The sequence below is a fragment of the Lissotriton vulgaris genome, chromosome 5, assembly GCF_964263255.1.
Source record: "Lissotriton vulgaris chromosome 5, aLisVul1.2, whole genome shotgun sequence".
Taxonomy (NCBI): domain Eukaryota; kingdom Metazoa; phylum Chordata; class Amphibia; order Caudata; family Salamandridae; genus Lissotriton; species Lissotriton vulgaris.
In genome coordinates, this window is record NC_141693.1 from 1,771,883,174 (window position 1) to 1,771,900,429 (window position 17,256).

The 17,256-nt window shown below is 42.1% G+C and overlaps 1 protein-coding gene across 1 annotated transcript; it reads left to right on the plus strand.

Annotated features, from left to right (window-relative positions):
* The first annotated feature begins 7,291 nt into the window (after window positions 1–7,291).
* On the plus strand, window positions 7,292–16,688 carry LOC147717129 (glucose-6-phosphatase catalytic subunit 1-like). The gene is made up of 5 exons (XM_086924068.1): window positions 7,292–7,610; window positions 11,341–11,450; window positions 13,196–13,301; window positions 14,643–14,758; window positions 15,192–16,688. Exons 1-5 carry the CDS (start codon window positions 7,381–7,383, stop codon window positions 15,701–15,703), a joined length of 1,074 nt encoding a protein of 357 aa, XP_086780194.1. The 5' UTR covers window positions 7,292–7,380; the 3' UTR covers window positions 15,704–16,688.
* The last annotated feature ends 568 nt before the right edge of the window (window positions 16,689–17,256 follow it).

The window sequence follows — 17,256 nt, forward strand, 5'->3', positions numbered from 1 at the left end:
CGCTTGTGCTCTTTCGTATGACAGCAGATCTGGGTCCTTTGTCTACTGTTACTGCAGTATCTTGGGATACCACAGTGACAAGTTCTTACAACTATTTCACATGTGCATTAAGACAGTGCATTATTGATCCAATAGTGCATTACACAACTTCCAGACATGTAATGTTCCACGGTACTACGCAATGCTGTTTTCTATGAAAATGTACAATCATCTCCATTCATAAAGTAATCACACATAAATTGGAATATGTAACTATTTAACATTTCTAACCAGTAATGCCTCTGGGTACTTTTCTGGTCCAGCATGTCGTACCCTCAATCTGTCATATGCGTGGAGCTGGATTAAAGTAATGCATTGTAAATAATCCACTATATCCTTAGAGCCCAACTGTACTGGCCATTAGAGGCCCGCTCCAGCGTTAAAGGTTTAAGTCGAAGGCGAGGGCCTTTAACAAGGGAGCAGGCCTTTAATGGCAGGTAGAGCCCGCTACGGAGGGCCATAAGGCTATTAGAACATTGCCCCTAGAGGGAAGAATGTTCAAGTTTGTAAAAATAAAGGTCGGAGCCCGAGGAGGTGGAAATCCCCTCCGGCTCAGAGAGGCCTTTATTCACAGAAACAGCTGTGAAATGAAAAAACACATTGGAATGTTGCTCTCGGTGCTTCTACCGGACAGTAGAATCCCAGATTTATTTATTTATTTATTTACTTTTAGAATTTTGTATAGCGCGAACCAGACCCAAGCTAGGGTATCAGAGCGCTTTACATAAAGCATAAGGTGAGACATTCAAAGGGGAACATTGTATACATAGAGACATAGTTTGCAGGTAACAAGGAGTAACCACATTGAGAAAACTCCATTGTCTACAATGGAGCACTAAACATTCCAGTATTCTAATACATGTTAAATGCATTAAAGACAAGATGTCTTCCCCACACGTGACTGCATTAGTGACAGACCTGGCTTATAAATATTAATAAGCCGGGCTGCATTTTTAGGGTGGCCTATACAGGCCAAAAGGGACAATGGTCGCTGTTTCAGTATGCAGGATACTCCATAGTACTTATCTACCCGACCTCCTCCAATTCTACCAGCAGATTTAGAGAGCAGTGCACTAAAGGTCAGCCCATTCTCTCATACAGCATTTTAAGCACATTCTTGACCTTTGGTACTCTGCTTCTCCCCTTATGTCATAGGTCAGAGAGGACTCTGATCTCAGCCATGAGTGGGATGAGCATGAGATACTAGTTGAATCAAGTGTCAGAGAGAGGTTTCTGGTCTCCCATCACTCACGCCTCATACAGGTTACTACTACTGAGTTCTCCATGGAGTCCAACAGTACTCCCCGATGCGAGGCCGCAGTGCGAGGTCGTGAAGATATTCGGTTTGGGTTTCCATGCGTACCTTGATCATACTCACACTTGCCTTTTTCTTCCAAAGGATCTGCCTGACCTTACTCTATTTACTCACCCTCTCACTACGATTTGTAGCTCTAATGTCCTAAAAAAGATTTTTGATTCTTCAGATATCACTTGTACCCATGGCCAATGCCATGGTCTTGTGGCGTGATGCGGTGTCTGCATACTTGATACAAACCAAGTTGTACTACTGCACCTGAAGCTTTATCAGCGGTTCTTACATATCAGTGTAGGGAGTTTCAAAAGGTAATAGTTTGCCTCATTCGTTGTGTCCTAAGTTTGACTCATCACTCAAGCATGTTGTCAAGCATAGAGTTTCATTACGTCAAAAGGACAACCGTTAAAGTCCATGACAAAGCGATTGTTTACGTTGTATGTTCCAGAAGATCTATTCGCTTTTTCTGTGATGTAAACTTGATTGTTCACATATTTGAATAAATGTTCTTAGGTGTTGGTTCCCTACAATACTGGGAGATCTTTATAAAGTTGCTGATTAAAACCCACACCACTGTAATACTTTCTAGGTTTAAGAGCTCCCGGAACATTTGACTCTGCAAGAAGGCTGAGGCAAATAGATCTCTGCACAAAACTACTAAATTAAAACTAATTTTTTTTTTCTAAAAAACAAAAAAATGTTGCTTATACAGGTACTTTCAAACTAACAGTAATTTGCACCCTCCAGCTGCTAAAACCAACTCTATCATGCAGCATTTCTTCTGATTTATTTATTTAGCGTCCATAAACTTTCAAACAAAAGAGTTTTACAAGAGAACACAAACAGTTCATAGCAGTTGGGGCAGGTGGATGGTTAACAAATACCTGACTGAGTGTTCTTGGCAAACATAATTAGGACCATTTTTAGAGCATAAACATCAAAGGCAACAATATCAAGTAAAGAGCTCTCTTTTTAGGTCAAGCCTGGGCAAAGCATGCGCTGCTCTGCTGCATGCTGCATGCTGTATTGTAGTATGGAGTAGAAGCCCTGCCAACTCCCAGCATATATTTTTCATTGGCTTGTGTCATTGTCCTTCGTAAATGCTGGTTTCTAATTCGTTAATAGGCTTGTTAGTCTCTCCTTGGTACCACCTTTTCTTCATTGCAACCTCCCATGAGGACTAGCCCTTTTACTTCCGTTGTTACACGGTGTGTCTTTGGTTAGTCTGTAAGCACTATTTTCTTTAATGAGTTTCTCCTACTGCATTCATGACATGACGTCCTACGTCAAATTCAGCGCCCATGCGTGCTTTCACTTTTCGAGCAGCCAGGATAATGGCGGCTGCTTTTTTAATAGGTCTCGCATGTACAAGACTTTGAGCTATTCATTTTTTTTGTAAATGACAAGGCCTTTTATTCATGTGTTCATTAGCGAAACAGATAAATGAAAGGCATTGTCATTTACAATGCCGATAGCTTAAACTCTCGCAAATGCGCGACCTATTGCATTGAAAATGCTTGTTTTGCAGAGTGCCAGCTCACATGGTGACTAGCTCGAGGTGAGAGTTTGCCTGATATTGTAAAGTATTCTTGTGGCAAGGTTTAGAACTTTCCCCGTGGTGTAGGGGTTAAAAAGGGAATGCTTACAAGCAGACACAGTAGATGTGAGCGGAGAAGGGGTGAGCTGAAAAATGTTTAGGCGTCTCACTAGGCAAATGGCAATAGGATTTACCAATCACTAATATGAGACATAAAAGACTGAAATGTAAATACACAACATGTTTGGGGGTTAAAAGAGGCAGAATCCACCCTGTGCCTTCCAGCACCAGAACTCTAGAGGACTGTTCAAAACTCTTGGATGGATTGTGGCTACCAGATGGCTGGAGGAAGTGAGTACCAGAGGAGGGAGGCTGGGAGATTGGCCAAGAATCTGAATGTAGCAAACTGGAGTTTTGGTGCGATGGGAATGGTTTGGTTGAGTTAAAGCCTGTCGCGGTGGCAGACAGACAGACAGGAGACAACAGCTTAAATATAGGCAGGAATGTCATGTGCCATTTTTGCACAGAATTTATCCACCTTGTGACTAAAAGATGAGTGTGGCGTGCCTGGGAATAAAGTGTTCTTGTAGTGGTCTTTCATATTTTGTCCATTGGTATAAGGATTATTGATGGAGAGACAACTATTGTAGTGATGCAAATGACTGAATTCCAGAGAATTTATCACCGATTTAGCAATATTGAAGGTGATATATCTGAAGACGCTTCATATATTTAATACTTGATATTGAGCTGCGGTAGCAATGTTATTAATAATCAACTCAGAGGTTTCTGGCAGACGTGGCAAAGGTAGGGAAGTCAGGAGTTGATTGGATAAGGTAATATTAAGACCTCGGTCTTCAATGAGATAATGTAATGCCAGGAAATTGGTCAACATCCTTGCCTGGTGGCTCAAAGCTCTAATGCATCCACTGCAGGGATCTCTGTTTGACCACATAGTCACAGGTTCAAATCTCGTAAGGTCTACTCAGCCTTTCAACTTTTCAAGGTAGGCAAAATGAGTACCATTGAGTTGGCTAATGGAAACACAAGTAAACAGTAGGTGCCTACTGGGTAAATGTGCGCTTTACAAATGCACATGCTAGGTAGTTTTAGATGTGAGATAATCCTATATGTCTAACTAGAAGGCTGAGAAAGCTGAAAAAGAGAAAAAGGTTTCCCCCCACATAAAAATAGTTGAAAAGTCCAAAAGATGAGTATCGCCAAGAGAAGTAATTTACATAGCGTACCTTCAACCATGACCACCCATGCAAAATGTAGCAGATAGGTAAGAGAGTAAAGGATACATGATTTACATGAGCTGATGTAATGACAGTGTTTAAATATCTGAGTCCTATTTCTGTAAAGTGAAGGGCATGAAAGGCTTATTGAAAGTCATCAAGCACGTTTCTTATTTTTTTTTTCAGCAAATGGGGCGCCGATGGTGGAATCCTGCTGTTGGTTAAAATGAGTGTATCTATATCCCCTTTCTGCCAAGCTAGTTGAGTCATACCTATCTCTTGCAAGTTCCGACCTGCTAACCAATACGCCAACCATTGTAGCTGACTCGCGTAGCAGTAAGCCTTCAGGTCTGGGACCCCCAACCCACCCCGCTTAGTGTCCAATTGTAAGTTTGCTAACCCTATTCGTCCCCGACCTCTACCCCCATATTAATTCGATCAGTAAGGATTACAATAATTTAAATATCTGTGCTGGGATCATAACGGGTACATTGGGGACCAGCCACTGATATAGGCAAAGAGGTCCAGAACTTTATTTGGGACCTGAAATTAGCTATTACACGATGTAAGTTGCCATCAATCAGAACCGATGTGGTCCTATATAAATTAATTCCTAAATATTTGAAAGTAGTAGGTGCAATATGGAATGACAAGTTCCCAAAAGTCAGAGTCCCAGTACGTGTTGCGTCCACAAAAAAATAAGCATAGGACTTATTCTCGTTAATCGAGAGCCCGGATAGTTTCTAGAATTGAGAAAACGTGGTGGTATGGGTTCACAGCCCTCATCTAGGTTTTTTAAATATAACATTAAGTTGTCAGCATATGCAGAAACAGTATGTGTCGTGGACCCCATTGCAATTGCTCTGTGGCTCACCACAGAGCGTAGTTTGTGCAAGAGAGGTTCCAGGGCCAAGATGAACAACAAGGGTGACAGAGGGCATCCCTGTCTGGTACCCCATTCAACTCTGTATTGCTGCGAGATATACTGTCCTGTGCGTGCCCGTGCCGTGGGATTGGAATATAACAGCTTCACCCACTTTATATATTCTTCCGGTATATCAAATTTGGACAGTGCCTGAAATATATGTGTCCAATGTAGGGAATCAAAGGCCTGGTACAAATCCAGCGAAATACATCCCCCCACGTCTGCTGTTCGTTGTGCGAGTGTCATTATTTGATGCAAACGCCTGATATTTAGGGATGTACTCCTGCCTGGGACAAACCCACATGGTCAACGTGTATTAGATGTGGTATGCACTGGCAGAGTCTAGTGGCCGGTTTTAACAACAAGACTACTGTTGCCTGAAGCGTGGTAAGGGGTCCAAAGATTCTGATATAATCGCTGCAGGTGGGGTATTAACAGATCAGAGTACGTTGCATAGAATTTCTAGCACTTTTCTTAAGGAGAAATACTAATTAATTTGTTTAAAAAAGGGCATTCTAGTTTTTTAGAGATGCGTCCTGCATGACTGTTTGCGTGCAAGTGATGAATGATATGGATACAGGGTCACTGTTCATGAAAAATTAAGTGTATATCTGGGACTGACTACAAGTGATGGGGTAACAATAGGTCCTGTAGAAAACTGGCGACTCTGCATAAAGGGTAAACAACCTTAACGCGGGCATCACATCGCGATGCCATTACAACGCGGTTGTTACAACAACCGCGTTGTTACCACGCAATGCCATTACACCGACTTGCAGTAGATAGCGTGCTAACATTAGAAATAGTATAGTTTACTATTCCAACACCTTCCCTACTGTTATGTAGGCTGGAGTTGAAATAGTAAATTATACATTTCAAATGGCAGCGTGCCATCTACTGCAAGTCAATGTAATGACTTGCGTAGTAATGGCTTTGCGTAGTAACAACGTGGTCGTTTTAACAACCATGTTGTAATAGCATGCGTTGTAACGAGTCATATTCATAGAGTTAACCAAGGTCCAGTTGAAACATGTCGAATGGAAGAATGGGGACTATTGACAATTCCTACAGTCAACACACGGTTTGTAATCTAGGTGTAGGAGACCCCCATTAAGTTTATATGGGTAGCTATAAGGCAATTTATACAGATAACATACCCTGCACAACAAAAAAGAGGTCTGAAAGCGCTTCTGAAATGAATAGACTCCTTTCAAAACAGCATTCATGGAGTTTGAATCAGGAGCAGTCTGGTAATAAAGCACGACACCTAGGTTAGGGGATGATGGCTTGCGTCCTTTTTTTAGGGGACACCTTGTCACTATGCCGCCTAGGATTTTGCGAAGGATGGCATATTACCCACAGCTGTCTGGGATGGACTAAAGTGCCAGCCAGGAGTCCACCCCTAATGTCAATACTGACAGCTCTACAAGGAAAACATATTTTACACCAAACCAGAATCACCTCTAAGATTTGTGACTAACTATGGCCTTGATGTGATGTATAAAGACACCGGCTCGTTGGAGGAATCTCTGTTTCTGTGAAAGCCAATTGCTGCTGATGCATAGTTCTTTGACTATCTGATCAGATAAAAAAAACTGCAGGCTAGAAGTGTGCGCAATTATCATTTTGCCAGCACAATTTTTAGTAGGTGACAAACTGCACAACCTTACGAAATTGACATTAAAATTGGAAAAGTTCTCCAAAGAATGTTTTTGCCGCAGGAATTTCCTCTGCTAAGTGTTTTTTTTTCTATTACATTGAGGTTTTCCTCAAATCAATTGTTTTTCAAAACTTCCATACCTTTTGAACACTTCACGAGGGTTATAAAGTTTTAAAGAATACTCCACAAAGTTTTCAGTCGAAACGAAACGTATCCTAACTTTGGTCACCTGTGCACAGACTTCCTTCCCTCAGCATTCTGTGATCGATAACATGCACTGGGAGTCCAAGGCCTGTTTATGGCAGGTGCTTTTACAGGTTATTTCACAATCAATAAAAATGCCCTTCACGTGAAACCCGAGAGACAAGGGGTTACTGCGCCACTGGTGCAGAGAGTGGCGAGCAGGGTGTTTTTTTCACACAAGGTCGTCTTCGTACGTGTGCGCCACCTACGTCGATGTTCCAGCCTTTGGCTGTTTTCTTCATTCTGTTGAAAGTGTTTTTGGGTCCAAAGATCATTGGCCGTGACATCACTGAACGGCAAACAAGAGGTCTGGATGGTATAAAGGGAGCAGCAGAGCAGAGCAGGAGCATTGCAGGGTCAGCGGAGGCGACAGAGAGATATCGACAGAGCCCCCACCAGCCCGAAAGGTCTATCTATAGCGCTAACATGGAGACCAGCATGGACCTCCTCCACGACTCCGGCGCCCAGATGGTGCAGTACCTCCAGGTGAACTACAAGAGCTCCCAGGACTGGTTCATGTTCGTCTCCTTCGCCGCCGACCTGCGCAACACCTTCTTCGTCTTCTTCCCCATCTGGTTCCACCTGTGCGAGGCGGTGGGCATCAAGCTCATCTGGGTGGCCGTCATCGGCGACTGGCTCAACCTCGTCTTCAAATGGTGAGTACTCTGTCCGCGGGATCATGGAGCTCTTAACTCATCCCAGTTCAGGGCTGGTAGAAGATGTTGGCTTCATAGACGGTTTGACATCCCCCCCTTCCTGCCTCATTGCAGGATTGCCTGGCACCCCCAGATGAGTGGTTACTGGTTTCCTTCATTTCTAGGTGTGGTTGGCCCTTCCCAACTCTAATTAGGGACAGAACCCACTGAAAATATTTAATTCATAAAGGGTTCAAAATGTATTATATTATGGAGCTTATAGATATCTCATTCATATACAGAGAATATTTGTGGTTTTATATTTTGAAATATCAACTACAGAAACATCATACTACTAAAATATCGTGGCCAAAATAAAGAAGATAAAAATATACCAAATAGCTATAGATGTATTATTCTTAACTCCACATCTACGTACCTTGATGCATATATCTTCATGGTACACAGATGTGGAGTTAAGTAAAGTAAACCTAAAACTACTACATATGCATGTCTTGTTGATTTTTTGGTCCTTGTCATTTTGACCATAATATTCAAGCATCATGATATCTTTAAATTAACATTATGGTGGCCTTCCATTTTGTGTCATTTTCCGTTGTTTCATACCACGTCACCATGAACAAAAGGCAGTCTACCTGCTACCGATTCTGACCCGACATCTACCTGAAATACGTTAACAGAGCACCGGCGACGGGGAAAATTGGTAGAATCAATACCAACCTAAAAGATGAACATTTTGAGAATAATATGCTTTGTGGATAAAATTCAACCACAGTCTCAGGACTCGGCTTCATGCTAAGAATTTAGAAACATAAGCTCTGCGAAAAACATGTATGCCCAGTCGCGGGCAGCCATGACCAATCCTTAAGTCCAGATCTATGAGTGTTTTGTGAGTTCATTTGTGATTTCTTGTATCATTATTTTTGGCTTACAGTAGTCATGGCTCAAAGATTGTGCATTGTGATTGTGAAAGCAAAAGATTATCCTAGATTCCATGTTATTGCGAGATTTGGGTCTTGAGCTCAGCCCTTACTTCCAGAGAAGAGACATTTTCACTTTTCTTCAACCAAGGCAAGGTTTCAAGAATAAAACTAACCTACAATGGGAGAAGCTTGCATCAGCCCCCATGTCCATGCATTTCTAATTCAACGCAAGAAAGTATCACAGTCGGACTTCAGGGAGCTAGAGGTACCAGAATACATTGTCACTGAAGGATAATTGACCGGAGTGAGGTACTCACTTCCTGTAGTCAGGATGATGGTGAGGAATCCTGAATATGGCTTATTTAAAGTTTAACACTCTTTGTAGAAACATGTCGAACTGTAGTGTAGATTTGTTTAGCAAGGGTCCTCAGGGTTTCTGAGCCCTACTGAGAAGCCTATGGTCTTGGGCAAAGAGTTTTTGCTTTGTATCACCTGCATTCAATAAGTGTATCTATACTGAACACCACACCAACATGCATATGGCTAGCTGTTGTGTGCTTTGTGCTACCAGTGCTTTGAAATCAAGCCCTGGGCCATTGCACTAAGGGAGTCTTCTAACCAGATCTATTTTCTTTCTGGTCTGTTCTTGAGTGTGTTGGTATTGGGTGTATTATAGACATTTGGCGCCAGGTGTCAAGGTCGTGAGGTAAGGCTTTCATAGTTGTATGTCACCACAGAGAGTAAACATATTGAAAAAAGGAGAATTTCTTGTCAATTTTGTTTGCACTGTAGTGGGATTGTAGGGGTGTTACCTGCCCACCAGATAGGAGGTGTACTGGTCTGCTTTTCTCCTTATAACGGGGCAGGTATTTACAACAGACAAAAACAGAAAGCAACAGATACACAGACCACTGCCGCCTCCACCCACACCGCTCTAATGATAAGACCAGCTGAGTAACATCAGCAGTCAGCTGCCAGAAGAGGGCGCTCTACTTTTTTTGCTGCCGATCTGAAAAGGGACGTTAAGGTGCAAAACACACCTTTTATCGCACCCGAATTTCCCACAACTAATAATGCACCACAAGATACTTAAATGAAAAACAGCAATGGGTTAAAATATAAAACATATTTGTAGGTATTTCCTTGCATGATAGAGAATTACCTGAGGCTCCAGAGGTATTATAAGTTTTCACTAGACTTTTTCAGCTGTTTAAAAATGACATTATTGGGGCTTTAGAGTTTTTAGTGGCTCCATGTGCATTGTTGAATATTGTACAGCTGTGTTTGTGTAATGTAAATGGATGTGAAACATTGGCAACTGCAAGTAATCTAATGATCTTATTACAGGATAAAGCAACAAATAACTGTTAAACTGACCAGACTTTGAAAGTAGGTGAAGGGCTCATCATTCTTTAAGAGATTGCCATCTGATTGGATGTTAAATGCTGGCTTTTAAGTAGAAATGTTTCTATAAATCCGTCTTCTAAGAAGCAATTGTCCCATAAGGATATTAGAATATTTCTATTCTGAAGCATTTAAAGATCTGTACTGGAGTCCAAATTCAGCCCTTGGTTTAGAATTTTGCAAGAAAAGCTTGCGTGCTCCATCAAAAAACAGGTTATCACTTTCTACATTTTTGAAAAATGTAAATCAAATAAATCGATACCCGAAAGTCCTTAGGAGTAAAACAGAAAATAGACCACTTTTGCAATATCATATTGTTATTTTTTCAAAATGCAAGGGACTTTAGTCATCTCTATGTCTTTAATAAAAGTTGATCAAGACAATGCAACATACACCTAGGTTCACAGGGAAGAAATGATACAGAAAAAGCAGTACCTTGTTCACTGCTTTATTTAAATCTTAGGGGTACTGCAAACAACATATTATTGTGAAGGTTTTTTCATTGCATCCAGGTTGGAGCTGACTTGCATTTTATGGTCTCGCAACAAGCCTCAAGCTGTTGGTCATTGAGAGTGAAAAATTGAAAAAATATGAAAATAGCCCAAAGTGTCTCTTGACCATGTGTACAGATCATCGATGAAAACAGATAATTTTCATCCATCCCGCACAAATGTAATTTGTGGTGGGTATTTTTAGCATCTCGAATTACTACACTACTACAAAGTAGTTTTCAAAGTGTAGATGGAGCCCATCGCTTTATGGAGTAGAGTAGGCTGCAAAATGGCCAGTTTATATGGGTCCAGAATCCCTTGAATCAGCCCAGTGGCACAAGTCACTGTAAAGGTTTAATTGACCTCACAGCTTCATCAGAACGTCGACTTACATCTGGTTCACCTCATTGTTTCTGTAAATAGGACATGAGGAGTGTCCCTGTGAATAAATCAAGCCTCTCTCCAGTGCATTATGACAGCAGGATTGGCGGCTCAGCGCTTCTTCCCTTTGGGTCTTTATTGGTGGACCTGACATAGCCTGGCTGACTTCTGTGAAAAGGTTCTTTCCTTTCAGTGCTGAAATCTCAGCCTTTTACACACAGCCCTGCTCATATGCAAGATAGAAATCTCTGCTTGCTTGGACCAGGGTTCCCATGTGTCATGGCCGCTGTAGGACAGAGCTATTACTGTCTCACTGTATCACTGTCCGTCTCCTGCAAACAGCTTCTGTTTAATGGGAGCTTCTGGAAGTCAGTGGGTGCTCTAAGGTGCAGCAAGAAAAAAAATCACTGTAAAAGAATCTCAACCGACTTAGTTATCTTATCAGCTAATACCTGTGTGCATGACAGCTGAAACTCTTGTTGATTTACTTTAGTGTATGTCTCCCATTAATCGCTCAATTTAAATTTGCAGGATCCTGTTTGGGCAGAGACCGTACTGGTGGGTCCACGACACCGATTATTACAACAACACGTCAGCGCCAGTCATCGAGCAGTACCCGGTCACCTGCGAGACTGGTCCAGGTAAGCACCTGAGTTCTTATGAAAAAAAAAATGATTTGTATGTAGTCTCTAATCTTTTAGATAACCACTGATCTACAGAGACAAGAATCCAGGCTTTTGGAAAATATGAATTTGAAAAATTGTTAGGGCTGGACTAGACTACGTTATGTAACAAGAGACCCCCACTTGCTTATAAATTTTTATTTTTTTTCACACAGCTAGCTGTTTTCACATGTATTATTTAGTTATCATCCATTATAATTGAATGCACATGTTGCAACTACTTTGTTAAATGTCTTCTCATCAGAAGTCAACTAAACGTCCTGAAATACTTGCACGATTGCTTATTCACTTGAGTCAAAGATTACGTATTTGTTACCCGAAACGCTGCCTGAAGTGTGGGATCCAATAAATAAGTTCGGCCAAACAGGGGAATGATGATAGTGACGTAGCCTAGGGATTCTCTATTTCCAAAAATACACTGTCCAACTCCAAAGTGCAACATAATCCTTAAACACCTCTTGCGCACCAATATCCCTGTGATTGAATCTCAGAAATATCTACTCCTCCAGCCCCTTCCAGACCGCTAAGTCACTCATTAACGTTGTGGTCATGACTATGCATGACTACTATAAATTCCTGCTAGCCAGCTTCTCACAGTACTCAAAGTCTCCTAACAATCAACTCTACTGTCCTAAAACTGGGTAGACACATAAATCCACCACTTCCTAACTGGCTGGTTGACTGCCTATGAAAACTCCTTACTTCGGTTATCCACAAGACTGTCCCTCAGTAACTCGCTTAACACCTTACCACCGCTCCTCCATCTTGTCTTTTTTTCTGATTTATATCCATCAGTCCAGACTGGGCCTTCCTCTGGCATGCATTCTCTGGTAATGAGTGTGTAGTCTTCACCTTCCTGAGTTCTAGAGTGCCCGCAAAGCTTACCTGCTCTCTCTTAAGTGTCAATAGGGCTGACAATCAACTGTTCGGACACAACCCATGCCTGGTACCTTCGATCCATAAAAGCCATGCATTTCCATATAAATGTGGGTTATGTGTAAAAATTATCTGGTGGCCAATTAGATGTTTTTTTTGCTGTCTCCCACCTATCATGGCTCTACAAAACCCTAAAATGCACCCACCTAAGCTGCTGATGTCTTTACTTTCAACATGAGTTGGTCTGTGTAACGATTGGATTAGAAACGTGAATACCCCTAATAAATACTCAAATTCTCTAGGATGAGTGGGAGCTGTGTTTCACTGTGTTATTATTATGTCAGTCAGAAATTAAAGGCGAAAAAATGAAATTTTACCATTGTGACCCGATTAATTGTGCCCCTGAAGAGTTTGCGCGCCCTTGTGGGCACCCTTACAAAAAAAGCACTGGAGGCCCAATTTAAGCACAATGCGCATATTTCTGTCAGAATTTGCACTAGATTTGACTAATCCTTGTCTGGGTAAGCCCAGTCCCATTAATAAATCAAGATAGACACTGGAGCACCTAGTACAGGTAGCAAAGGAAAAGAAGTATGCATACTCAAAGCAGGATCAGCAGCCCAGAGAGATCTGGCTTTAAGCTTGACCAGCTGATGGTGGGGTTCCAGCCTCTCATCGTTTCCCGTAAATTAATGAAGGAACTTCAGTGTAGCTCCTGTGTGACATATGTCAGAGTTTAGTGGTCCTGTGATGATCCTGGTTCACAATGATCACATCACCACCCAATGGACCTGGTATTTATAGCACCTCCTGTTTCATTTCCACAGGAAGTCCCTCTGGCCACGCCATGGGAGCCGCTGGAGTTTACTACGTGATGGTGACCTCGCTTCTGTCCATCATGCTGAAGAAGAACCCACCAACGTTCAAGAACTGGTGAGTGATGAAGAGCTAGCTAGGTGGCATTTGGAGCATCTGAAGGGGGTAATTTGTGACTGCAGAGTTCATTAGGGTGACAAAGAGCAGCTAAAGAGATACCACACTGACTTGTCTTTACATTTAGTCCACATCACACTGACTATGTCAAAGTCTTGTCTTTACATTTAGTCTAAATACCTTCTACAGAGCAAATAATTTTGGGACTAAAATTCTGTTTATGCTTTCTCAAATTCAGGCCCCAATCACTCGCTGTGGCGCCATTATAATCTAGAGCCATTCATCACCACGAGTAACATAAGTCAATCATTGATTTTTTTTTCTCATTACATGCGTTTTTCCCATCCTGTGAAGGCAGAATATCTCTTATTTCGCTTATTGGTCGGTGGATTATCTGTTCTCTTGATTGAACAAGAGAAGACCTACTGTTTTCAGAGGTGTCCTGCCCATTACAAGTGGAGACATTGTCTTGTAGACCAGTAGATGACAACAAGAGTGGACAACCTCTTGAACAGAGAGGCAGAGAGAAAGGGAGACCATCATTTGGCGGACTGAGCGAGCCATGCGGTCTGATGTTAGCAAAGACCCTTTGATGTTATTCATGTAACCACGCGCTTTATAAATCCTCTTCCATTCCATTTTTCCTCCTCCCACTACAGCATAAAGCATGGGACGGTAGTTAAGCACACTTCAGGCAACGGCTATGAGAGACCACATTCTTCCATTTTACAATAAGTAGTAACGCACCAATAGTAGTTCCTTTCAATGTCAGGGAGACAATAACACGGTGTATGTTTTAAACCCCCCCCCCCCAAAAAAATACAAAACAAGCAATTACTAAGTCAAAGGAAAGCAACCAGCACTTGAGCTACTGGCTTTGCCAGTGTTTGTTCTTTATTACCTCCTCCTAAAGTACTGGCAATCAAGTTGCTTGTGCTTAGGCAAAGATAAGTCATTTTCTGAAATGTAAACATTTCAAATGCTTGTGTGTACAGGACTTTAGAGTAAAGCCTGGATTCCTGCAGAGATTGCTCACTGTGAGGATAAAAACACAGAATCACAAGGAATGTTGCTACAGGGATTGTCCTACCCTGTGGTATGTGTTTTTCTTGGGCATATTCCCTGTTGGTATCCCAAATACACCTGTAATGAGGTTCTCAACAGCTGCTGGCATACATGGACGTGAGGAGCTTCTCCTGCTGCCTTTGCAATCCTTAATACAAGTTTGAACCTTCCTTACCCCAACTACCCATGTGCTAGTTTATATTCTGTTTGTAAAATTCTGATTACTATATTGCCTAGTTCCCTTTAACTTAATGTTTTGCCCTTCTTGTGTTCCAGGTGTCTCCGCAGTGCGGTCTGGACAGGATTCTGGGTGGTTCAGATCTGTGTTTGCTTGTCCAGGATATTCCTCGCGGCTCACTTTCCTCACCAAGTGATCACCGGAGTCATTTCAGGTTAGTATTATGAAGGTTCCTCTTCTGCCTTACCTTTGTACTGGGGTACCACTAATCAGCGTAAGCAGGAGCAAGCAGCGGTGTGAATAGTTTCGCTTGGAATAGCAAACACTATTCTGAAATGCCTTTAGAGATCATAATAATAATCAGGCTGATAAGTGTTTGCAAGATGGGACAGTTGTGGCCAGGCACCAAGCAGAAGTGATCCATGATATTCTAGTGCAAACTCTTTGGTGCAACTTATTGTGTTACTCAATAGTCTTATGAAGTCTGATTTGTATGATCCTTGGGATTCATTCTGGTCAGGTCTATGTGATAATCTTATTTTTGCTTTTGGTTATGTTGAGCAAGTGTCCTTCTCTGAGACTTGGCATTTTACATAATTATCGTTAAAAATATTCATACCATTTGTTCTTTTCTTTTGCGTTTTCAGGGATGGCTGTTGCTGAAGCTTTCCACCACATCCCTTCCATCTACAAGACAAGCTTGAAGAAATACCTCTCCACCACCCTCTTCCTCTTCGTCTTCGCCCTGGGATTCTACCTCATTCTAAAAGCCCTGGGAGTAGACCTTCTCTGGACACTGGAGAAAGCCAAACGCTGGTGTTCCAAGCCCGAGTGGATCCACATCGACACCACCCCCTTCGCTGGCCTGCTCAGGAACCTCGGGATCTTCTGCGGCCTGGGGCTGGCTCTCAACTCACGTATGTACCAGGAGAGCTGCCAAGGGAAGCAAGGGGCACAGATCACTTTCCGTCTGTACTGCATCATCTCCTCCCTCATCGTCCTCCACCTCTTCGACTCCTTCAAACCACCGACCAAGATGGAGTTGCTGTTCTACGTGTTGTCTTTCTGTAAGAGTGCAACTGTGCCTCTGGTTGTCGTTGGGATCATCCCTTACTGTGTGTCACAGGCTCTGAGCCACCAGGACAAGAAAGCTTTATAGGAGGACGTCTGAAATGTCTACTGTGTAAGACAATGCGTATCACTCCAGCTGAGGTCCAACACTCGCGGACTCACCGGTACAGGGAAGAAATCCTCTCCTTTGTGCCTGATTGCAGTGTGTGCTGCAGGTTGTAGAGAATGTATGGTGTTGCGTGCTGTCCAGCACTGGGGCCTTTCTCAGTCAGTGCCAGAAAGAGCTGGGAGCACAGACTCTCTACATTTCACAACATGAGGATGAAATTTCAAAAGCAGCTGAAGTCTGAAAAAGTGCCAAAGATACAGACACAAGGTTTGGCAAGATTGAAGAATTCAGCCTGAGGACATGCATTATAAACAATTTAATCTTCTCCATAACGCTGACACCATTCATACAATATACAGACTTATGAGATGGTGAAAATCCAGCAGCCCCTAGTGAGGAGAGATAGAAACATTATAACATTGAGCTTATGAGGAAGTGCTACCCAATAAAGCATGGCCCCCACTTCCTGCTTCATGGAGGCGCGTTTATCATATTGAGCTGAGTGCAGAATCCCAGAATGACATCTGATTGGAAGGAACGATTGGGAATAAAGGTTTGTCCAATGAGCAAACGAACAAATCTGTCAACCAGGTCTAAACCACGAGTTAAATCCTAGCTCCAGCGGTTGTTGATGAGGTGGGGTGGTCCAAACATGCCCTTACATGGGCACCTGCTGGGCTGAGTGGGACGTTGTTCAAGTCAGAGATACTACAAATACTCCACTGGTGGAGCTCTGCAACTGTTTGGTGACTTGAGGGATTCAAGGATAATCCAAGGATTATGGATTTGGTTCATTCTAGTCTGTATTTTTTCAAATATTTATTTTGCCTTATAAAGGATGTGGACTGCGAACATTGTGAATCTGTAAAGCCGCAATGGATATTGTACAGAAGGTGCTGTATTTACAGCATTTGAATTAACTTATCAAGGCATGATATTTTTCCTAATAAAAACATGAAAATCATTCTCTCTCTTATTTAAAGGCTCGGCATCTGAAACATAAAAAGTGTTATCCCTTCATTCCTAATTACTCAAGTCTCATCGTGAAAGTTAGTTCTGACTGGCCAAGAGTCACATTGACATGAATCTAGTTTGTTGTAATAGGCGTGATGTGATTAGTTGAGAGGTAAAAATTGTTGTGAACATATTTCATCATCAGTCCGTCTAAGTCACCCTCTTGCAATACACATCCTTTGTTTTTTCTCAAAATGTATTTTGTGGTTTGCCGCTGATGTGTCCGACTCCTTACATTCCTTGCTTAGGCACAGATTTCATTAGCTCATGCTTTGCAATTCCTTATAAATAAATCAAATATAATAGATCTAAAGGGAGAAGTTAAAGAGTATAGCCAGAGAAAACTAGCAGAAGGTTGTAGAAGGAGGAGGAGAGAGCTGACTGAAGATTCCCAGGACAGGAGCACAGGCTTAGCGGCAAAAAATGTTGTGTAATCAAATCAGACATAAGGACAAGAGGGAGTCATTTATTGTCTTTAGTGGAAGCATTTGTGACTTGTATTGTCTTCCCAGCTAGTC

Excerpts from the sequence above, each read along its gene's own strand:
- LOC147717129 (XM_086924068.1), top strand. The coding sequence starts at position 7,381 with ATGGAGACCAGCATGGACCTCCTCCACGACTCCGGCGCCCAGATGGTG. Across the intron at positions 7,611-11,340 it reads CTCAACCTCGTCTTCAAATG|GATCCTGTTTGGGCAGAGAC; the intron begins GTGAGTACTCTG and ends TTAAATTTGCAG. Across the intron at positions 11,451-13,195 it reads CACCTGCGAGACTGGTCCAG|GAAGTCCCTCTGGCCACGCC; the intron begins GTAAGCACCTGA and ends TCATTTCCACAG.